This window comes from Ovis aries, chromosome 3, assembly GCF_016772045.2.
Source record: "Ovis aries strain OAR_USU_Benz2616 breed Rambouillet chromosome 3, ARS-UI_Ramb_v3.0, whole genome shotgun sequence".
NCBI classification, from domain to species: Eukaryota; Metazoa; Chordata; class Mammalia; order Artiodactyla; family Bovidae; genus Ovis; species Ovis aries.
In genome coordinates, this window is record NC_056056.1 from 216,241,842 (window position 1) to 216,265,834 (window position 23,993).

At 55.2% G+C, this 23,993-nt stretch overlaps 1 protein-coding gene across 1 annotated transcript; it reads right to left on the minus strand.

The window, feature by feature from the left end:
• Positions 1-853: 853 nt before the first annotated feature.
• Positions 854-22,908, minus strand: NPTXR (neuronal pentraxin receptor). Its single transcript, XM_060413680.1, has 5 exons — positions 21,757-22,908; positions 9,397-9,622; positions 8,243-8,490; positions 5,447-5,626; positions 854-5,091 (listed from the first exon to the last, which is right to left on the minus strand). Exons 1-5 carry the CDS (start codon positions 22,906-22,908, stop codon positions 4,867-4,869), a joined length of 2,031 nt encoding a protein of 676 aa, XP_060269663.1. The 3' UTR covers positions 854-4,866.
• Between the last annotated feature and the right edge of the window lie 1,085 nt (positions 22,909-23,993).

The window sequence follows — 23,993 nt, forward strand, 5'->3', positions numbered from 1 at the left end:
CAGTGGACTTCAAATATGGTTCTCCTGTTTGAAGTGCTGCTTCCAGCTATACCCTTTGCTTCATGGGGGTGAATTCCTCTTGTTGGAAGTTTGGAAAACTTTGGAAAAGCCTGAGAAGGCTGTTCTGCTGGTGTGACTTCCTGTAACCTCAGACTGGCCCCCTGGCATTTCCCAGGGACCATCTGAGGACAAGGTTTAACTAGGAGCAGTGACAATATTGATGGGGCAGGAGGGTGGAGGCTGTGCCCCTGAGGTGGTCTGTACGGAGAGGGCTGGGGACCAGGTCAAGACCTCTGAGGGATGGGTTGAGCCCTGGAGGGGTGGGTGGGGGTAGCAGACCCTGATGCTGAGAGTCAGTCTAGTCTCTGACGTGAGTCACAGGGGCCCAGGTAGACCGTGAGGAGGGGACAGGTTGAAATACAACAGGGCCCCTCCCACTCCACCACCCCATCTCCCCAGGACCCCAAGGGATGCTCTGGGGACCCAGGCAAGTAATTCAGGCAGATTGGGTCTCAGGGAACAAGTCAGGAACCTGGGATCCTGTAACTGGGGCACGAGGTGGGGATGAGGTGTTAGGAATGAGGCCAAAGCCCAGTTATCAGAACTGGGACACTTTCCATGTGGGACCCGTGTTCTTTACATCCTTCCTGCAGAAATCCTGGAAACAGGGGTGTGTCTGTCCCTGGGACCTGGCAGAGCCTGTCAGGTTAGGGGGGCACAGGTGGGATTGGGTGAGGCTTTGGTATAGTGAGGTGGCACCCCCTCTGTCTTTACCTACTGCCCTGCTCCAAGTAGTAGCCACTTCACTCCTGCCCAGCACCTCCAGGGTAGCCCCACCTTTGCAAGAAGAGCCTCAGAGTAAACATCACGTTTATTTTGGACATTCAAATTTACAAAAACAAAAAGTAACAAAAACCATGACATAGCATACACGCACACGCGCGCACGCACACACACATACACACACATGTTGCATCTCATGTCACTTTATGTACAAAATCAGGCGGGGCGGGGGAGGTGGGTTGCCAGTAGGATGCACTAATTTCACAGAGTCTGACAGCTCGACATGCTCACTCGCTGCTCAGCCTGGGCCCACGTGAGCCCCTTCCCCACCCAGCAGGGTCAGGGGCCGGGGGAAGGGTTTGGAGTGGCAGGCAGTTGGGACAAAGACGGTCTCATCTTTTGGGTGGGGGGGGGGCGGTGTCCCTTCCCCAGTTTGCTCAGAGCAAGGATGCTGGGAAACAGAGTAAAGAGGGGACCCGTTTGAGGGGGGCTAGGACCACCGCATCATGGAGCAAACACTGAATGCAGAGTCAGAAAGCTGAGTTCAGGTCTCCCAGTATCTGGGCTGGGCAACCCCAAAGACTGCTCATCCCCCCTGGGCCCTGGCATCTTCATCTGTAAAAAAAGGGCTTCGGAGCCCTTCCTGTCCGTGCCTGTAGTCCCAGGTCTTGCACAGATGTGGCAAGGTGATCAGCCTCTTGGGATGTTGGTTAGGGGCGCCATGTGCCACAGGGTGGGAAAGTCTGGCAGATAAGAGCTGTGAAGCACCTGGCTCAGGGCTGGGCCCAAAGCAGGGGTTTGAGAAGGGTCAGCTCTCTCCCCTTTGCAGCCTGAGACTCTTGGAAGACACCCAACTTTCTCTCCCTTCAGCTCTCCTGGAAACTCCAGCCAGTGAGAGAAGGGCTGGGCTGTGAGCACCCCTCACAGGGATGTGCTCCCTGAAGGGGCTGAGAACCCTCCCTTGGCCTCACCCAAGGGGACCCTGGCCCAGGGCCCAGTCCATCCCTCACCTCTGTGTTCCTCTGTGTCGGGGTGGACAGGCTCAGGAGCAGTAGATAGCCAAATCCCATTCCCCAGGCAATGGTAGCGCCTGTCCCCTCAGGCTGAAGGGTGGCCCTGGATGTCACCAGCTTTGAACTCTGGGTTCCATCACTTGTGGGCTGATTGACATGGGCAGGTTACTTAACCTCTCTGGGCTTCCATTTCTCTACTGTACAATGGGACTAAGGACAGTCCTACTTAGAACTGTTGTGAGGGTGAATGAGTTGATCCCTGTGAGGTACCCAGCATGGCAAGGTTACAAAGGTGTAACAGACATGGTTCCAGCCTCATTTTCAGCTGGGAGTAGCTCGAGGACGCAGCTGAGCACCTCTCCCTCCCCATCTTTTTGGCTGTGCCTGGGAGTAGCTGAAGGTCAAAGCTGGAGTCCAAACAACAGGCATTCAGCAAAGAAGGATAATCAGTAGACAGAGGAGTGGGGACTTGGGACATTCATCATTCTGGAATGTAAATAGGGACCCAGGCCACTCACCGATGGCCCAAACTCAGAGCCTACATGGCAACATCTCTGGTTTTGTTCCTGTTCCCTCTGGAGGGCTGACCAGGATGATTCAGCACAGGTCAGAAGTCTCACGATCACCATGACAAAGCATAAAGGATTTGGGATGATGTTTCTGGGTGGGCTTGAGTGACCAAACAAGTTCTATCACCTCCTTCCTAAGATTCTTTCTTTCTCCCCAAGGCCTCCACAAAAGCTGCTCCTTCAAAGACAATAACATGAACCCAATAAAGCCCAGTGTTCCTGAAATCTAAGTTCCAAATTTCGCCATCACCCCAGCAACAGCGTATGTCATTATGAGATGCTTGACCCAGCACTGGGGCTGATGTCATTGGCTGTTACCAGGGCAACTAGATCTCGGCAGGTTCTGGCTAATGCGCGCCATCCCTCCTTCTAGGGGGAGTTGGGCTGAAAGTGCTGAATGGTCTATTTGCCCTCTTGAAGCAGAAACGAGGATCTGGGAGCTGGAAGCAACAAGTCTTGGAAAAACCTCCGTGGCCCTGCACCCCACAGTCTGTAGCTCGGGCATCATGCCTCAGGCTAAGTGGATGTGGGGAGCAGATACAGGGAACCAAAGGAACAAAAAGCCACCAGTGCCCATCTGACTTAAGTAGCCAACAGCTGTCCAGACGCCCGGTAGGTGATTGGGGAGGGACCCCAGTGTTCTCAGCTCTCCATTCCTGCCAAAGTGCCAGGAGATCACACCTCTCCCACACTACCTTCCAGGGATTGGGGGTGGGAATGCCAAGATGTCTGTATGTTTCATACAGGAAAGTGGTCCAGTGTTGAAAAGCATTGTTGGAATGTTGGAAAGCATTCTGACCCCTCAAATGTCCATCCTCTTAGGTTTAGGCTGGACTCAAAAGCCTCTCAAGGGCAAGAAGTATGGAGTGGGGGAAAGAGCACGGGGTTCTATTCCTGGCTCAGCTCCACTAAGCTGTGTGATCCTGTGCAAGTCACTTGCCCTCTCTGAGCTCCTCCTCATATGAGCAACAAGAGGTCAGACTGGGTGGCTTTTCTCAGCTCTGATATTCTTCCATTGTCTTGGGAGAGCTGGTGGGGACTCAAGGGTAGGGCCCAGGTAAGCCACCAGCCCTTTGAAACACTCAGATGGGCAAGGGTGCCAGGCTGGGGTGATCCAGAAGAGCTGACCTTAACAATCTGTGTATAAGGTTGGTCTGCTTTGACCCTTGCCCTTGCCCTTGCCCTTGACTCTCTGGAGCCAGCTGCTGACCCTGACCCATGCCTAGCCAGATCCCATCTGCTGCCCAGTCCCAGGGCCTGCCCCTGCTATGCCCCTTGATACCTAAGTAGGTTCTCAGGCTTGTCCCACCCTATCCACCTGGAATCATAGACCATCCTACTTTTGATCTGGAGAGCTCTCAGAAATGACCTAAACTCACAAATGAGGATGGCCAGCCAGGAGAGAGCAGGGACTGTCAGCAGACTACACAGCAGGCTGGCAGCAGAGAAGACCAGGAACCAGGGGCTCCTTCTTCCCATCCAGAGCTCTGCATACCACTCCATGCTTCTCCCTGCCCTCTCTGCTTCCTTCCTTCCCCAAAGGCTGCAGGGCCATGCAGAGCGGGCCAGTATTGTGGCTCTGCTAGAGCCTGGGTCTTGTGGGGCACATGCCTCTGTCCCACGCTGTCCCCAGCCCAGGCTAAAGTGGCCCAGGGCCTGTTCTGGCCAGAGAAGGGGCAAGTGACCATGCCAGTGGATGCAGCCATAGGTGGGCCTCCTGAGATCCTGGTCCCCAGCTCTCCAGGCTGGAGCTGGGAAGGGAATGTCCTGGAAATTGAGGTGGGGCTGGGCCAGGCATGGAACCAACATTCGAAGCAACCATTCAGCACACAAAGAAACAAGGAAAGAGGAGGGAAGGGTGCAGGTGGGGGCAGGGGGGGGGGGGGAAGAAGCTTCAACAAGATTCCCCTGCCCATGACTGGTAGCTGGTGGAAAGATGGAAGGGGGTGAGTCTGAGTCTCCAGGGTGTTTCTGTCATTCCCTATCAGCTGGGGGACAGCTCCACAGCCCATGATGGCCCTGAAGAGGAAGGGGGCATGCCTGCCTCACGGAGGAAAGGGGACAGATAGCCATCCCTGCCACTGAGACAGTGGGCCCTTCACCTGTACACAGTCCCAAGGATGATGCTGTGAGATCAGTGGAATCAGCTGTGGTTGATGGGTAAGGGGACACGGGGTGAGAGATGGCTCCACTCTAATGCCAGCAGTGGGGCAAGAGCCGTGGGTGCTGCGATGTACCCCCTGCCAGGCCCTGGACTCACCCCAGGCTTGACCTCTTGACTCGAGCTGCTTATGTCCATTCAAGTGGTATCAGGGGGATAGCCATCAAGGGCAGGGTGTTCTGGAGGTGTGGGTACAGGTGGGGGAAATGGGAGGCATGGCCAGAAGTGGGGCAAAAAAGGAGACCAGTGTGTGAGGGTAGGTTAAGGAGGGAATGCGCTCCTGCCCCGGAAGGTTCCCCAATTGGCAGGCAAGGGAGGGGCCCCTGGACGAGGTGGCCCCTCATGCCTTGGCCCTGCCCTTGCAGACATCAAAGGCGGTCTTCGTTGCACCCCCAAAGGCCTCCACTAGCTTGTCCTCCCATGGGAGGATGTTGCCCAGCAGTGGCCCCGTACAGTTGGCAATGCCCAGGACCTGGGCTGGTGTCAGGACGTGGTCCCAGAGGTTAAACTGGGCAATGTCACCCACGAAGGCCTGGGTGGCATCAAAGCGGCCGCCTAGGGTATCCTGGACCAAAAAAGCAGAAAGAAACAAGAAAGACACGGAGTAAGGAAGCAGAAAAGATAGGCAAGTACGTGCTCAGTGAGTCAGAACTCTGTCCAGGCTGAAGCCCCGCCCCCTCTAGGTTCTAGTCCCGCCCCAAATCCTAGTCCCGCCCCAAGTCCTAGTCCCGCCCCAAGGTTCTGGTCCCGCCCCAAGGTTCTAGTCCCTTGGGCCAGTCTCGCTCAGTCTGCCCATCTGCAGAATGGCTGGGTCAGACTGAGCGCTCACTTCTGTGCTCTCAGGGACCCTCCGCCTACCCCTCCTCCTGAGGCGCCTGGAGTGAGTGGGATATCTATTTGCATCCCACCCTGACCCTTACCTGCTCCTGGCCCAGGATAAGGATCCCATGAGGCTTGATGGGGTGCCAGGCGGCCAGGTTCTCACCAGAGCCCCGCAGCTCCCCATCCTGGTAGGCAGACCACAGGCCATCCCTTGTGGTCCAGGCGATGCAGATGTGGTGCCAGCCATTGTCCTTCAGGCTCAGGGGCAACTGGGCCACCTGGAAACAGGTCCCCCAGCCCCGGGTCAGAGGTGCCACAAGCCCCAAGGCTGGAGCAGTGGGATGGGGATGGGGAGACCAGTGTCCCTCCTTCCAGGGGCTGACCCAAGGTCTGACCCTGCCTGTCCTCCCCGCCCAGTGTCTTTCCAGCCACTCTTTCCTCTTTCCCCACAATGTAGCAATATCATCAGGCACTTCACTCAGGTCACAAGGGACTACTCAGTGTTGGTTTTTGGTGGTTATTCACTCTCTGTCAGGCCTGTAAGGTGGGAGTTGTATCTCACAAGCCTCCCTTCCCTGAATATCTCACACAGCTGGGCTCAAGAAGTGCTGGGAATGATGGAACAAGCCTTGTTCTGAGTACTGCCAACCACAACGCCCTGTGGGACCCTGGGGAGGTTGCTCTTTCCTCCCTGGGCCTCTGTCTCCTCATCCATAAAGTCAGGGGCTTGGGCAAAGGGTGGCAAATATGCAGCCACTTCTGCCTCCTACTCTATCCAAGGCAGACATGGCTAATCAATCATGAGCCTAGACTCACCCTCGGAATCTTTCTCATCTCAGTGCTCTTGGAAGGCACTGCTGATTGATTGGAGTTGGCCTGTGAGATGAAAGGTACTTGCTGCTTGTGGATTTGGGGCTCCCAAAGGGCTCTTTCGTCTCCTAGGTTCTCTGAGATCACAATTTATTACAATATTCTCTGAGGCCTACTTGATGCCAGGCCTTGTTCTGGACACCGGGGGATATGGATCCGGTCCTAAAATGAGCTGAGTCTGCACAGAAGGGGAGGACTTCAGGGACAATATCACAAAACAGAGTAACATAGGGGCCATGTGGGAGACACAGAAGCCGTGAAGGCCCAGAGGCAGAGAGGAGTGTGGGAACAGAAGATGTGAAATCTAAACACATCTGGAAGTATAATGAGCTCTGGAAATTCCACTGTAAGGCAAACCAAGGTTGGGGGTGGAAGTCGGTTTGCACAGCAGGGGCAAGGGATTAGAGGCTGGAATAAAATGAGAACTGTGAGTAGTTTGTGAGGCTGGTACTCAAAAGGCACCAGAATGTCAGGAAATTGGGTTGCCTTGTGCCCTGTCCAGGGTGCTGAATTCCTTCTATTATACTAGAACTGACTGCTACCATGGGCAGAGCCAAGGATGGCAGCCAGGGGGGTTATGAAGGGGAACTGGGTGGCACGATCTAGATGTCATCCAGCTACCCTCTGATGGACTTAGAGGGTAAGCGTGTACTGGGCCACAAGCAAAATTCACTATCCCCTTGGCCTATCTCTTTCCTCCTCCTCCAGGACCCCATGAAAGGCACCTCCTGCTGAGCAGGGTTTTGCTGGGTATCAGCCACTCCCAGCAGCTCTGTGTGGCTGTGGGCTGGTCACAAGTGGGTGCAGTATATGTTCTCTGCATTTCCCAGGGCATCTCAAAAGACCAGCATGCCATCAAGACCCAAAGCAATATGTCAGGCTGGGGAAGATATCTGTGGGGAATGGCGTGATAAGATGCTCACCTTGCTTCCCCCTTAATCACCATGCCCCTGCTACATCACTCCCCTGTCTCCCCAGCTTGTCCTGCCCTGTCCACTCCTGGGAGAGTGGTGACAGGGTGGGAGTCCTGGGCATAGGGAAGATTGGTGACCCAAGGGCAGAACAGTGGGGCCCAAGACCCCCAAGTCACATCATCACCCCTTCACCAGCTTTGTGGCCAGGGTGTGTTATTTGCCTTCACTGAACCTCAGATTTTCCATCTGCAAAATGGGGATAATAGGGTGTCTACTTCCTGGGGCTGTTGGGTCAAGGATGACAATATGGGTAAAATACTAGCATGGGACTTGGAATGATAAAAATGGGGCACATTCATCAACGTTTGTTAAATGCCAAGTTCTGCTCAAAGCCGTTTACATGTATTTAAGCCATTTAATTCTCACCACAACCATGTACAGTTGAGGCTATTATTATTCCTGCTTTACAGATGAGGAAACTGAGGCACAGGGAGGGCAAGTGACTAGTCGAAGGTCACAGAGTGGGTTAGCGGCAGAACTAGGATTCAAATCCAGCATTCAGGCCAGGGCTTGACCGTGGCACCAGCCTACTCGCCACGTGAGGGGAGGGGTATGGGGCTGACTGCCAGGGGGAGGGGGACACGGAATCCACCAGCTCTTCTGCCCTCGCTCCCCGCCTCCCTCCCCAGAGAGGTCCTAGGACCTCATTTGCTTCTCTCTTTGCTCAGGAGAGTGAGCAGGGCCCTGGGGGCCCTGGAGGTGCCCTGCTGTAGGCAGCATTTCCAGTCCTGCTCCCACAGCCGGGTTGCTGGGGAAGTCTCTTAATCTCTGTGATCCTCACATGCTCCTCTGTAAATGGCACACCACCACTGACAGCCTCTCTTAGACAGGAGCTCTTATCCTATCAGCCCCAGGTCTGGCTTATCTTGAATTCCCAGAACCCAGCCTGGCATGAGTTTGTCCATCTTGGAGGCATTTCATGCGTGCTGATTCTGCTGAGCAGGAGAATGGAAAGGCCCCACCCATCTGGGACCAGCGCAGTGCAAATGATCCTGGAAGGGTCCCCCTGCCTCACCCCCATCCCTCCGGCTCTGCTCAGCCCCTGCTCACCTTGTCATTAATCAGTAGCTCCATGGGGTCATGGCCCGCCTCCAGCAGCACAATCTCGTTGGCCTGTCCGGGCACCGAGTAGGAGAAGGGGGTGCCCTGGCTAGTGCCGCCGGACCTGGAGCGCAGCCACATGCAGACGGTGAAGGCGTAGAGCTCGGGCAGCGCCTTCCGCACGCGGGCGTACATGTAGTTGTTGCGGATGGGAATGCTGATCTTGAAGGCATCTGGGGGGCTGTAGGCTGAGGACCCTGAGCGGGGTGAGCAAGGCGAACACGGTGGGGGGTCAGCAGACACGGATGGGGGCGGTAGGCAGGGCACACTCCAGAATGAGGGCTACTAGCCCCTGGTAACCTCAACTTGTCTATAAGCCTCAAGGGTGGTCCTCACCAAGTTTAAAAGATGAAAGCTCCCTGAGAGTTCACGAGTTCTAAAATCCTGTTTTTCAGATGAGGAAAATGAGGCCTGGGGAGAGGAAGTGAACTTTCAAAGTCACGGAGCAAGCTGGTGACAGCTGTGGACCGAGGAGCCAGGTTTCCTCACGCTCACACCTGTACAATGCCCAACATGCCATGATTTCATGAACCTTGTGGTGCCGGGCCCAGGTGTTAAACAAAGGACAAAATTCTGATGGCAAGGCACTCTTGTAGGGGGTGATAAGGGCAGGGACTTTAGAGTCAGACCTGATTGAAGGTCTAGATCCACCAATTACTGGCTGTGTGACCTTGGGCAAGTCACTTGACCTCTCTGAGCCTTATTTTCCTTATTATTTATTTATAAATATTTGTTTATACTCTTTTTTATAAATAGTTAATAATTATAATAAACATAAATTTTATTTATTTATAGCCTTATTTATTATTAGGGGATAATAAACAGAGCCACCCCTGTATGGTCTGTGAAGATTAAACCAGCTGGCGTATCAAGTACTTAGTCCACTCCTGGAATACAGTGGGTGAAAATGTGCCAGAAAATGCTAAATGGTAATGGTAACAGAACACCCCAATCATTCTCTCTGTCTCACAGCCTCTTCCCCACCAACCTATCTAGCTTTAACCTCTGGGAAACATTTTCTGAGTGAATCTGCCACCCTGAGGACCATCCAAGGACCAAGGATGCCCTCGCCCACCATGCCCTCTGTGGGGCCCAGGACCCACCGTGCTCCAGTTCGGCTACACGGTCCTGCAGGGCGTCCAGCTCCTTCTCCACCTCCTGCCGCTGCTGCTGGTTGCTGTGACCAAGGGCTACACGTTCCTTCTCCAGCGCCAGCACCTTGGCCAGCAACTGCCCCTCCAGCTCGTCCATCTTGGAGTGCAGGGCAGTGGGCACCACAGGCGCAGGGGCTGGGGCGGCTGAGAAGTTCACTCGGGCTGGAAGCTCCTGCTGCTCACAGACGGAGAAAGGGACATTCGAAGTCAGTCAGAGGGAGGATGGAAAGAGACAAAGTCCCAGAGATGTCCACTAGCCCTGCTTGAGTGACCCGTGTTGAGCCTCAGCTCCCCCATACGTATAGTGGGATGGCAATGCCCGCTTCAGGCAGTGAGCGTGCACTGCGTGTGCGGCAGCAGGCTATCTCCAGTGCTGGTGTGTGATGCGAGTGGACAGCAGGCTGGCTCCTGTCCTCAGGACGTCTCAGCCTACGGGGCCAGCAGTGGAGAGCTGCAAAAGTCCCCCAGAGGGTCCGATGTGCAGTTGGGGTTGAAAGCCACTGCCGAGCCCTTCATCACTGGAAGGCCGCACCTTGATGGGTCCTTGAAGAGGTGGGCTGTCCTGATCACCACTTACTCACATGCCAAACTTTTCCAAGATGGTTCAAGACTCTGTGTGGGTGCCGGGCAGACCCAGGGGCACAAACCAGGGGGCTTCTGGAATAGGGCTCCAGTGCTGCTGTGATGGGTGGTTAAGATCACAGACTCCAGAGGCAGGCATCCCAGGGCTCAAATCCTGCTCAAGAACCAACCTGCCGTGCAGCCTGAGGCAAATGCCTCCATCTCTCTGAACCCTTGCTTCCTCTTAGGCAAAATGGCACAACTGTAAGTATTTAGAAGGGATGTGGGGATGATTAGGTGGTAAATGCCTGTGAGCAGAGCCTGTTTACTTTGCTCTCTAGAGCAGAGTGTTCGAGGGTGGTCTCAGACACCCCCATCCCACCCAGGATGAGGACAAAGTGTCTTAGAGTCCTCCTTTGGCCTGCCTTAAGACCCCCGCGGGAAGGAGAATTGGGACAGAAGCCAGGGGGTCTTTCCTTTCCCCTTCCCTGCTGGAGGAAACCCCTTCTTGGGTGGAGGAAGGCAGCCGAGGCCACAAATCCTGACGCTGGGAGGGGACGGTCTCTGGTAGACACGTCATGGGAGTAGGAAATGAATAATTCATTGAGCTTCTAGGAGCCAAATTAGACAAGCTTTGTCCGCTCTCCCCTCCTCCATGCTCCCTACTGACAGCCTGATGCTTCCTCACTGTCCAAAGGCCCTGCTGGTTCCCACTTCACCTGCCCTGGGCCCCAACCACAGGCTTACTCCCAGACCTGAGCTCACTGAATTCTCATGATTCCTTCACCGAGCAGATATTCCCTGAGCACCCTACAGGGACGGCCCCACAGCTCAGGGGCCAGCACAAGAGACCCTGCTCAGCTCCACTGGCCCAGCCCTGACCTTGTCAGTCATTTGCTGTGTGACACTGGGCAAGGCCCTTAACCTTGCTGAGCTCTTTTTTTTTTTTTCCTACCCCTGTGATGAGAGGATAAACGTGTCCCCTGCTTCAAAGTGCTGGGGGTGGGGAGGGCAGTGGCAGTGCAGGCAAGGCGTCACTGCCACACTCAGCACCAGAGAGAAGGGAGCTGCCACCACAGACAGTGATGGGATCACACACTTGGTTCCGCCACTGCACCCTGAGGGTGGGGGGGCAGGTGGGTTAATCCCTCTGGGGTCATTTTTCCTCCTCTATAAAGAAAGCGGGGACTTGGAATGTTGGACTTGCAGGCCTGTGGTCAGGATTAAAAGATGGTGCATAGTAGGAGCTCCAGCTTGACCCAGTGTGGCCACCTGTATCCCCCACAGTGTCCCAGGTGGGAGGGCACAGCCATCCACCTATGCAGACGCCTGCTTGGCCCACCAGGTGGGGAGCCCGGGTGAGGGGGGCGGGGCACAGATGGATGAACTGCTCAGTACACACGGCCCCACTTTACTACACAACTCTTCACTGTCCACTATCTGGAGGGCTCCTTGGCACTCCCCAGGTGCCCACGAATCCTGACTCTGGTGCTGACTAAACACAAAGCCTCAGTTTCCCCTTCTGTAAAATAGGAACAACCGGCCCCACTCCGCCCATCTGCAAGACAGATGTAAGGATGAAACAGTGGAAGTAACAGATCCTTGTGGAGTGTAAAAGCAGAATGCATGCAGTCCAGTGGATTAAGACCCCATGCTTCCACTTCAGGGGCCCTGGGTTCGATCCCTGGTCAGGGAATGAAGAGCTTGCATGCTGTGTGGTATGGCCAAAGAAGAAGAAACAATGCAAACTGTGAGGCTTGAATACATCAGCTGACGGGGAGCTTGCTACCTCCAGAATCTTTCCTTGACCACAGACAGCTCATGGAGTGACAGGGCCAGCCACCCACTACATCTGAGGCAGTGGGACTTCTGGGAAGCCTTAGGCTGAGGCAATTAGCTCATGAAGTGCTGTCTACATCAGCACTGGAAGGGCCGGGGCCGGGTCTCCTGGAATGGGCCCCCTTCTAGCCTCACTGTCCCTCCATCCACTGGGCCTACCTGGGCTTGAGGGACACACCTCTGAAGGAGGTCCCCCCTGGGCACTTTCCAGGTATTTATTCATGAATCCTCACAGCCACTCATTTTGGTTGGCACTCTTGGTGTCCCCATTTCACAGATGGGGAAACTGAGGAAGAAGTCCTTTGGAAGGGCTGAGCAAAGCTGACCCCTCTGGAGCCAAAGCCTTCTCTCTCTCCTGCAAAGAGTCCTCCTCCTTCAGAGGGAGAAAGACCTGCCAGGAAGGAACAGGACGTCAAGTGGTATTTACACAGACGCCGTTGCAAGAAGACATGGCACAGGCCGAGGGAGGTGGGCACACAAGCTGTTCTTTTGTCAGAGCCGCCAGCTCTGCCGCCGGCAGGAAGGCCAGGGAGGAGGTGGGCTCACTGGATCCTGTGTGGCCCCCTCCCCACCCCGATGTCTGCATCAGAAGAACATGACTCCCCCCACTTACCCATCTGTTGCAGGCAGAGGCTGTGACGCGTGGGCTCCGGGCCTGATGCCAAGTGGGCCCCCAGCCCAAGATGGTGGGGAGACGACGCCATCACCCCACGCGGGTCCTGGTGGGGGCTCGGAACCCACACTTGTCGTGCTGGGAGTCTGGGGTGGGGTTTGGTGGAAGTACGTGGGGCCTGGAGCCAGAGCCCAGGGTTCCGGTCCAACTCAGCTAACGTGCTGGGCTCATTAGCACTCAGTAACAAGATGCTAACGGAGGCAGCTGTCCTCACTCCCGCGTGCCGCGTGCCAAGTCCTGCACTCGGAAGCACCGTGCAAACATTCCACAAGCCCTCTCAACTATTTGGGGAATTAAGGAGGGCTGCTTTTCAGATGAGAGAGCAGAGGCTCAGAGAGGTGAAGTCATCTATCTGAGGTCACACACTGCCAAGTCACAGAACCAGGATCTCAATTCAGTCCCTTCTGACTCCAGAACCTCTTCTCCTTCTTTGGTCCTGCCCCAACAGTCTGGGTCTCAGTTTGTCGGTCTGCCAAATGGGTACAGTGCCGGCTGTCCTGCCTGCCTCGAGGGCCAGCAGAAGAGGTTTCAGTGGCCTTGAGAAGGCTGGGACGATCTGGCAGGTGGTGTCAGACCCTGGTGTGGGGCAGCTTTGCAGAGGGGCTTGGATGGAGGGACCTGCCTAAGTGGGGGAGGTCTGGTGCTGGGAGGGTGTGGGGAAGACCCTGCCACCTTGTCCCCAGGTGGGGGTCTGCTCCTTTCCTATGAGGAAGGAGGAAGGTGCTGGTTTTCATGGTCAAGGTTCCACCCTCTGCACAGTTCCCATCTGCGCAGACAGCACAGGGCCCAGCTCCAGGGGTAGGAGGGCAGAGAGCAGGCTTGGTGGCTGTGGTGTGGGTCAGGCCACCTATCTCCCATATGGGCTCATTCCCTAAGTCCTGTGTGAGTCTGCCCCAGCTCACACCCAGGCTCCAGCAGCCCACTGACCTTGTTATGGAAAGCCTCCCTGCCTCAGTTTCCTCATCAGCAAAAAAGGGTACAAAAATAATAGCTCATAGCACTGCAGTGAGAAATTTTAACAGATATAATGCCCTTAGAGTTGGCAAATGATGGGCTATGTGTCAGCTATTATTATGATTATTACTAACACTCCTTAAACATCTCTTCAAGGAGCCCATCCTCCTCCACCTTCAACCATAGATGTTTTTGTTTAATCATTATATTGAGAAAAAAAGCAAGCTACAGAAGAACAGTTGGATATCATTCATACAAAGGTACAAAGATTCAAAGCCAGCTCATGTGTTTATAAAAGCACAAATAAATGCATGGAGTGATAAACACAAATTTAGGACAGCGGTGACCCTCTCTTGGGGCTGGGACAGGGGAGGCCCTCGGGGGCGTCAGCTGGTGGCAACTGTCCGGGTCTCGAGCGTCAGTGGGGACTTGAATGGTAGTCTCTACACTTCAGTGTCTGTCTTGTTTTAAAAAGTTGTTTTGGCTGTGCTGGGTATGGTGCGGTTGTACCTTAATTCCCCGACCAGGGATTGAACCCACACCCCCTGCCTTGGAAGGCGATTCTCAACCACTGGACTGCCAGAGAAGTCCCCAATAATTTTCTTTTAAAAAATGGGGGGAAAGATCCAAAAGCAGAGTCTTGAGGGTAGAATCTTAACCACAGCCTCACTCGGCTCCTTTGTCCTCCCCCACAACCCCGGTCCAGGCCACCGCCCCCAGGCTCCTACTCTGGCCTTTCTCCACACAGCAGCCAGAGAGGCAGGCAGCTCAGTGCAAATCCAAGCACGCTGCTTACACCCTTCAGTAGCCCTCCTCTCCCACCATCAATACCCTGCCCCTCTACTCTTAGCCCTTACTACACACCCCTAGAGGCTACCCTTCATTCCCACTGAAAGGCCCAGCTGTCCCTAACTCCCTCTCACCCCTGGGCCCCCGCACATGCTGTTCCTTCTGCCAAGAACACTCTTCCCACCCCCATTCCACCTCCTCTGGCCAGTGCCTCCTCGCCCTCAGCAGATGGCAGCTTCCCTGACGCCTCGGCCAAGATGCTCCAGAGGGAGAGGGAACGAGGGTGTCTCTGGAGGGACTGCAAGGCCTCACTCTGTTCATCCATCCATTCATTCGTCACCGTGCGCTGTGGCAACATGATGACAGGCACCAGCATGACTCTCAGGCCAGACAAGGCTTGAGTCACTCCCAGGCTCCCCACTTTCTAGACATGTGGCCCTGGGCAAGCTCTTCAACTCCTCGGAGCCTCAGTCTCCTCAACTGCAAAATGGGAATAATAATATCTACCTCTTAGGATATATGTAATGACAAAAATGACAAAATATGTAAAGCCTGGTATATAAAAATGGCTGATAGAGAGTCATAACCATTATTACTACTTCCTATTATTGAGAGGAAGGAGAGCGTGAAAGTGAAAAAAGCGTTAGTCGTTCAGTCATGTCCGACTCTAAGCGATCACATGGACTGAGGCTGGCCGGGCCCCTCTGTCCATGGAAATTTCCAGGCAAGAATACTAAAGTGGATTTCCATTTCTTTCTCCAAGGGATCTTCCCAACCCAGGGATTGAACCTGAGTCTCCCACACTGCAGGCAGATTCTTTACCATCTGAGCCACCAAGAAGAGCATAGTGAGTAGTAACTGAGTGGGATGTGGGCCAGGGAGCCAGACTGCTTAGGACTGAAATCCCAGCTGAGTGACCTGGCCAAGGCTCTTAACCTTTATGAGCCTTGGTTTCCTCATTTATGAAATGGGGAGAGTAACAGTCCCCTGGTTCTTGCGGGACTAAATTGTAAGGCTCTCAGAACAGGCTGGCAGAGAGGGTGGGGTGAGTCGAGGGAAGGTCTTTCAGAGGGGGCGTCCTGCTCCCACTTCCTCCCCAGGAGCCCGCCTGGCAGGCTTCTCTGTCTCCCTCTCACCCCGGCAGGGGAGGGGCAGGAGAGCAGGTGGCAGAGGCCAGACCGACCTTTGACCTGGTCCCCACTGCCACTTTGCAGTTGGAATGGAAAACAGATAAATGGACCTCTGTACACCGAGGGTGCCAAGTCACGGCAGTCAGCACGCAGGAGGGGAGGTCGGGAGAAGGGGGAGCGGCTCCATGAGGGTCTGTCCATACACCCTCCCGGGCTCTGCGGCCTCAGAGCAAGCGACTAGACACGCCAACCCCAGGCCCTTTCGTCTCCCTTCACATACTCCCCATCAAGCTGCCACAAAATCCCTTCCTGGCCCTGCCTGCCCACATACCTTCTGGGCCCTGGGCCAAAATCTGCAGCAGAGATGAGGACCCCACCCTCAGCCTATTTTCATAGAAAATCCTGGTTGTCATCTTGGCTCAGCATTCAACGTGCTGTGTGGCCTTGGGCAAGTCACTCCGCCTCTCTGAGCCTCAGCTTCCCCCGGAGTCAAATGCGGGGTGGGCAGGGGCACCTAAGAGCTTCCACTTCGGGTTGGCTGCCTCAATCCCTGTCTCGAGTTCTGTGGGGATCAAGTGTCTGACTGGCCTTGTCACTCAGGGGGTGGGGTGCACCAGCCCCTGACCTTGGTCCACCTCCCACAGGCAAGGACTTCAGAAAATGGCCAGTAAGCAGAAGAAAAGGTGCTCAGCATCATGAGTCACCAGAGAAATACAAACTGAAACCACGATGAGTCCACTACACACCCACCAGAATGGGGAGTGTCTTTAAAATGACCACAGCAAGGTTGACAAGTTTCACACCAGGTGGGCGTGCAAACACTTAGATGCCACTTTGGAAAAGTGTTTGGCAGAGCCTCCTAGCGCTAAATATATGCCTCTCCTGGAACCCAAGCATCCCACTCCTGGGGATACATCCAGGAGAAATGAGGACTTTTAACCAACCAGGGATATCACAAGGACATGCACGGCAGCTTGATTTGTAATGATCCCAAGCCAGAAACAACCCAAACGTCCTTCCATCAGGGAATGGGTAAGTAAGGTGTTTCCACGCATGGAAACACTACACAGCAGTGAAAAGTAAACCACTCACACACACACACCATGACTGAAGGTCAACGTGCAACGAGGACACCAGCCATGAAGGGCTGCAGCTTGCCTGAGGCGATCTGATGGAAGTTCAAACACAGAGAAAACTCATCTACAGCGCTGAAAACTGGAATCGCGGTGCCTCTGGGGAAGCCTGGACTTTGGGGTCACAAAGGAGCCTTCTAGGGTGCTGGAAATGTCCTACTTCTTATTTGGGTGGTGCTTCCATGGGTGTGCCCATGCACATATTTTCACACAGCTGTGCATTTAAGATCTGCGTCTTCTTCACAGACATAGAGAACTGACTTGTGGGCACTGTGGGGGAAGGAGAGGGCAGGATGAACTGAGAGCGGCATGGACATGTGTACACTGCCATGTGTGAAATGGATAGCCAGTGGGGATTTGCTGTATGATTCAGGGAGCTCAAACTGGTGCTCTGTGACAACCAGGAGGGCTGGGGTGCAGTGGAAGGTGGGAGGGAAGTTCAGGAGGGAAGGGGCATATGTATACTTATGACTGATTCATGCTGATGTATGGCAGAGACCAACAGAATACGGTAAAGCAATTATCCTCCAATTAAAAATAAATACACTAAAAAAGATTTGTGTCTTTTTAAAGTATGATATGTGAGTTCTTAAACATCTTGAATGTAAGATACACCTTAGAAAGAAAGGGTCACATGTAAGCTTCTCCCTGTCTTCTGCCCAAGTGGCTCCTGCCAGGCTTGGAACAGGCAGGAGGGGTCTCCTTTCCCAGGGGGAGTCCTGCCAGGGAGGGGAGGCCTCCAGGGCACAGATGACAATTCCTAATCAGGAAACATCTGCCTAAGAATTCAGAATCTGGAGCCCAAAGGGCCTGAACCACACCCAGCTCCTCCTTCTATCCATTTTACAGATGAGATCACTGAGAGAGAAAGTGATTAAAGTCACAAGCAAGAAGAACCCAACGTTATGCCATACCGTCTTCCCATTTCAGAGAATATTAGAGCTGCAAGGTGGTTAGGGAGCATCTACCCACTGTATCATTTTATGGAGGGGAAACAGAAGCTGGCGGTAGGGAGGGCAGGTGGTGATTTAGCTGGCTCTGGTTTCTCCAGAGTCTGTGAGCCTCCATTTCTTTATCTGTAAGATGGGAATATGTACAGGCTGCTTCATAGGGCTGAAGACTGAATAAGCTAATACGCTCTAAGTGCCTAATACATGTTACTTGCTGTTTATTGCTTTCGGCCTCCAGATTATCTTGCCAGCCAGCAGGACAAACCTTTGAGGACTGGTCCTCATCACTCTTGCTCTAGACGCTCTGATTCAGAAATGGTCCAGGCTACTACACAAGAGGCACTTCCCTCACCTGTCTTCCTCACTCTCTTGAAGGAAGTTGAGGCCTGATCCCTCAGATGGACCTAGAGTTAATGATGAAGAACAAGGACTCTGGAGCCAGACACTGAGAGGCAAATCCAGACTCCAATGCTGTGTCCCCTCGTGCCAGTTTCGTAACCTCTCTGAACCTTGGTTTCTTCATTTGTTAAAGGGGGATAGAATCGTACCTGCCTCATGGAAATTTTATCAGGATTAAATGAGCTAATGCACAGCACCCTGACACATGGTGAGCTCTCAGTAAATGTGAGCTCTAATTGTTACAACAGTCCAGGAGCCTCTGTGATTATCATCAGGGTGGTCCTTTTCATCACTTCCACCCCAAGATGAGGAGAGGCCACTAGCTTGCCACATAGGATTAAGAATGTGGCTTATGTCAAAGAATTGCTACTTAAATCAATTGAGAAGTTCCGCTTTTCACATAAAGTAGTGCGAAAACATAACACCGCAGCATACATACATGGCTGGTTGCCACATAAATGGTCCTTCTGGAAAGGGGTTTTTGGCCACAGCCATAAAAGTCAATATCATCTGACCCAGTAACACCGCTCCTGGGAATTCAGCCTAAAGAAATAACTCAATTGACTTAAAAAGAAAAAAACAAAAAAACAACTATCTGCATGAAATCGATCCTGCAATGAGCATCCAGAGGAAAAAATAATTAGAAACAACCTACATCTCCAGCAACAGGAGACAGCCGAAGGACTGATGGATGGAGGAGGCTGAGATGGATCCAGGATCTTAAAGCCATCGTTAAAATGGTAATTACCAGCAACCCCAGCAACTCGGGAACAATGTCCACATTCTGATAAAGGACCAAAAAGGGGGAGGGCTTCAAAAACGAATAAAATGGTGGAATTAAATGTAATCCCCCCCTCAAATCTTTTGACAGTTTTTCAATTAACAACAACAAAGATAAAAACACAAGAAAAATGATTTCTCCTAAGCTCTCAAATGTGACTCCAACTTGAGGTCTGCAGGGAGATCGTGGGCCAGAGAGACCTTTCCTCCCTTTTAGCAGTCAGTCCAGTGAGGTGGGGAAGGGGGTGATGCAGAGAGGTGGGGAGGAGCAGGGGTGTGCTGAGATGTGCAGGGGTGGGGACAGGAAAGGGACAGAGTGTAATCAAGCAGGACCTCTGGGAGGAGGTGTCCTCAGAGCAGACTTAAATGATGAGTATAGATAAACTGGGGGTAATCTGGGCAGAAGAAGGAGGAACTGGGAAACACGTTGGAAATGAAATGGCAGCCTGGGAGCAGGCTGGAGTCTGCTATCACAGGAGAGCCCAATGGTGGGCTTAAGGAAGATCCCTGGGGAGGCCTGGAGGAGGATGGATGGAGGGGTGTGCCTGATCAGGTGGAAGACCAGCAAGGGGGCTGCTGCAGCATCCACAGAGAAATGAGGCTGACGGGGAGGAGGAGGGAGAGAAAGGAGCCAAGCATGGCTTCTCAGGGTACAACTGAAAAGCAGGTTGGCAGAGGACGTGAGTTCAGGTTGGGACATGATGAAGGTAGGGGGCTGGTGGGATGCCCAGGGGGAGGTGCTCAAGAAGCAATTGGATCTATTGATCTGAAGCTTGGAGAGAAACCTGGGCTGGGGATGAAGTTGGTTTGGGGGCACTATGGTGGAATGGTGTTGGAAGCTTCAGAGTGTGGTTGAGTTCTGCCAGGGAAACAGCAAGAGGAGGGCCAGGAGGGGTGCACATATTAAAGGAGGAGGACCCAAGAGGGGATAGAGAAGCAGGGAGGGAGGAGGGGCAGGTGAGAGGCACCTAGAAGCCCAGGGCATGGAGATTTGTAGGAGGAAATGATCTATGGGGTCAGATGTCAGAGACAGAACCAGCAAGAGAAGGACTGAAATGTTCCTGCTCAATTTACCAACTCAACGCCATGAGTATTTCCGGAGAATCAAGGTGGGAGAGAGACTAGTGATGATAAAGTAGACCCTGAAGGGCATTCTTTCGAGGTTTCTGGATGAGAAAGGAAGAGGGAAGCTAGTCAGTGGCTGAAAGGTGCATGAGCTGAGACCAAGTCCATTGGGCTCCAAGTCCCAGCCACTGTCAAACACCCCAAAGAGACTGGCTCTGGCTGCTGCAGGCTCAGAAGGCAGTCCTGGTGGGCAGGCAGCCCCTCCATGTCCCCTGCACTCAGAAAGGAGGCGTGCATACAGTGAAGCAGGACTTCTTCCACCCAGGAGGCTGACCTGGTGCTGAACCCCAGCCATTAGGATCCCCCCAACCTCAGCGGGCTAACTGGAGGGGAGCCCACCCTGCCAAATGCACAGATGCTGGGGGAACAGGTCCAGGGCAGGCCCAGCCCTGCCAGCCCCAGACGTGGGAGGAACCATGGGAGCCATCTGGGCGTGGGGGCAGGGGCGAGGGCAGGCAAGAGGAAATTGATTGAAGACCAGATTTTTTTTTTTTAACATTAATAAACTATTTCCTAAATGGAGGATTTGTTCTTATTTTAAATTTTGGCTATTGGAAAAAATTAGTAATATTAGAACTTAATGATAAAAACAGCAGTCACTCAACTTGAGACCTCTGTGAGAGGTCTGTTAGAGGAGGTCTTCTCTGTGAGGAGGTCTCTGAACTCCAGGTTTGGGGCTGGCTGTGATAGCTGCCTGGCTGTGCTCTGACACCCTGCGGGGTGGGTGCAGACACCACACAGACTTTCTGGAGGGCCACTGGGCCGTGGGTAAGGCCAGGCTTCCACACCAGCATCTCCTGTGCTGCTCCGCCAGGGATTTAACTGAGAGAGCCATGGAGAGGGAAGAGTCCCTGCCTGTCCTTTCTTCCAGCCACTGCACCCCCTTCACCAGCTGCACTCGGTTTAGGGGGAGGTGATAAAGGCGGCAGCCGGTGCTTGGGCCTCATTCTGCCCCCTCCTCCCATGGATCCTGTTCTGCTGTGAACCCCCTTCCCTGCAGTCTGGAAGTCATGGATGCTGGGAGTGGTCAGGGTCTCTGAATGTCTGTCCTGACTAATTTGTCCAGCTCCCCCTCCAGGTGGCTCCAAATAGGTTTTCAGAGGGAGGCAGAGGTCGGGCAGCTTCAAAGGAGAAATGGCTGGTCCAGGGTCACAGGACAGCCAAGTGTGGACTGCCCCTTTTGGGCCCCTCATGTCTGACTCCAAGTCTGAGACAGGAGCATCTGAAAAAGGTGACTAGAGGGGGAGAAACCCAAATGGGACCTACTCTCCATTCAGCCCCCAGCCCACAGCGGCCGGCTTCCAGGCATCTTGGCAGGGCTACCGCCATCTGAGCTTCTGCTGTCCCTGTCCATGGTCCGAGCCCAGCTGGGGGCCTTAGGGGCGCAGAAGGTGAGGAGCATCCGGATTTGGTTTATGAGACACTGTTCCCTGCGATTCTGCAGGAGAGGACGACCTCGAGTCCCTCAGACAGCCCTCCTATCTCCTGACCACAGTGGACTGAGTGTGTGGCTGGTGCTGCTTTGGGGATGTCTGAAAGAAGGAAATGAAACGGACATTCAAAGAGGTCCTGGTACGTACCGAGCATTTTCACGTATCTGCATTTTAATCAATCCACACTACAAGTGGTCACCGTTATACCCATTTTACAGACTCAAAAACTGAGGCTTACAGAAGCGCCTGGAGGAAAAAGGATCAGCAGCGAGCTTTTCCCGCGTGCTCCCTGAGCCGCAGTCAGTGTGAGTTTCCGGTCCGTGTTCCCTCCCTGACTCCTCCCTTCTCCCCTGGGAGGAAGGTCCAACCATCCCCTTTGCACAGACGGAAACCCAAGACTCAGAGACTCGAGGGCGGCCCCCCACCCCCAGGGTCCCTGAGCCGGCGGTGGCCGCGGGACCCGGGGATGCCCTCGACTCCCGCGAGCCCCTCCCACCCGGCGCCGGGGGCCGGGTCCCCGATGGCGCGCGGCGCGGCGCTCACCTCGATGCGGTCGATGCGGTCCCGGAGGGCGCGCACCGCATCCTCTAGCTCGAGGATGAGCGCGGGCGAGTCCCAGGGCCCGTCGGCCATGGTGTCGCGGCGGGGCCCGGCTTCCTGGAGACCGCGCGGCAGGCCGCTCTCGCAGCGGCCCAGCTTGCCGGTGAGCTCGCGGATGGTGTCCTGGTCGGCGCGGATGCGCGCCTCCTGCTGCAGCGCCGTCTGGCGCAGCTGCTCCGCCGTGCTCTGCAGCAGCAGCAGCTCCTCGCGCTCGCCCGGCGCCGCGTCCCCTGGCTCGGCCCCCGACGGGCAGGCGGCCGCCAGCGGCGTGCACAGGAAGCGGCTGAAGAGGGGTACGGGCGGCAGCGGGTGCGCGCTGGCCGCCGGCGCCCCGGGCAGCGCGGGGGGCCCGGCCGAGCCGCCCGCGCCGTGCAGCGCGCTCAGGCTGCGCTGCGGGCCCGGGGACGCGGCGGCGGCCGAGGCGTTGTCGGCGCCGCCGGGCAGCGCCCGCGCGGGGCTGGCCGCCAGGGGCACGCTGGCGATGATGCAGATGACGGCACCGAGGAACGCCAGCATGCCCGCGGCCAGCAGCACGGCCAGGAACTTCAGCGTGAGGCGGGCGGCGGGGGTGCCCGAGGCCCCCCGGCAGGCGCGGCGGCGGGGTCGGGGCGCGGGGCCCGGGCGCGCAGGGCCGAGCAGGGCCCGGGCGCAGGAGGAGCCGGAGCCGGAGCTGTGGCCGCGGCCGCTGCTGCTGCGGTTCTGAGCCCCGGCGGCGCGAGGAGGAGAAGGCGGCGGGCGGCGGGGAGGGGGAGCGGGGCGCGGCGGCCCCGCCCCGCCGGCTCCCCCGGGCCGGCCCTGGCCCAGCCCCGCACCCGTTCCATGCCGGGCGCCGAGTTGGGGCGCCGCCCGGGATGCGGCGAGGGGCGGGGGCGGCGCCGGTAGCCTCAGCCCGCCGCCGTCGCCTCGCAGAGGGCGGCGACCTCGTGGCCGGGCGGCGGGACTCCTGGGCGACCCCTGCCCCACCCCACCACGGCTCTCTGGCCCCCTCCCCGAGCCCACCAGCCCGTCTGCTAGCTTACGGGAGCTTTTCTCCACGCCGGGCTCTGTGCTGAGAGAGCCAGGGGCTTGATCACAATTAAGCCTCACCGTGGACATGTTCCCAGTACAAATGAGACCCACAGGGGTCAGGTCGCTGTCCAAGGTCACGCTGCTAGTATGCGCTGGAGCAGCATTTGAGCTCAGGTGCATCTGAGTGGACCCAGACTATGCAATGGAGCCGGGGTGGGCCTAGGGACAGCTAGGAAAGAGGCCAGTGTTAGCGGGGAGGGGACCGAAGATTTTGACCCAACCTTTAGTTATACTGTGGCCACCTAACCGTCCATTCCCACCCCAACCCCTTGAAAGAGCAGAGGTGACTCCCCTTCGCCCCATACAAAAAAAAAAGAAAAAAATTTTTCCCCTGTGATCTCAGAAGGTAGCAGAAAGATCCCCCCTCTGAATCTTCAGGAGCACAGAACATCAAGGGTCGCTGAGAAGACCCCTCTCTCACTGCCGTCTACACTAGCATGGCAGAAGCCCAGTGGGCCGGTGGACTGGGCACTGGAACAAACAAGCGGGCATGGGAGCGGGCTGTAGTGCCAGGGTGATGCAGGAAACTTACTGTCTCCTGTTGAAAATGTATATACACATTTTGTTGCAAATTAACTCGCAATGAAAAATGTTTTTAAAAATTCTACCATCCTTGAATCCAGCTCCATCTCCAATTTTCCATGAGGTATTTCTTGGCTGTGTGTTTCCAGGACTTGGAGAGTGTTCAGAAGGCTGGGATAGAGGAGAGGGGCTGTGGTTCCTGGGAGGACTGGCCAAGGCCACACCCAGTTCAGTCCTGAGCCAAGGCCGCACCCAGGCCTGTCTCCCTGCCAAGCCTGCATTCTTGACTTGAAGGGAAGGCCCACAGTAGGGTTCTGGACCACCAGGGATGCAGTGTGTTCTCAGCAAAGTGGTAAGGAGAGACCAGAACATTTCTCAGGATCAACAGCCCTGGGAGGCCCTGTGTGGCTGCTGAGATCCTGCCCAGGGGTCCCACACACTCCACCCCAACCCCAGCCTCAGGATCATGCCTGCCCTGCTTACCTGATCTCTGGGAGTCGAGGGTTACCTGACTTGTAAAGCAGGAGCAAATCAAATGCCAGCTCCGTACACAATGAACCCCCAGAGCTGTATGTGCATGGATGTGAGTT

Excerpts from the sequence above, each read along its gene's own strand:
- NPTXR (XM_060413680.1), bottom strand. The coding sequence starts at position 22,908 with ATGTCCACGGTGAGGCTTAATTGTGATCAAGCCCCTGGCTCTCTCAGC. Across the intron at positions 9,623-21,756 it reads ACCGCATCGACCGCATCGAG|CAGGAGCTTCCAGCCCGAGT; the intron begins GTGAGCGCCGCG and ends GTCTGTGAGCAG. Across the intron at positions 5,627-8,242 it reads AGCTACTGATTAATGACAAG|GTGGCCCAGTTGCCCCTGAG; the intron begins GTGAGCAGGGGC and ends ACCTGTTTCCAG.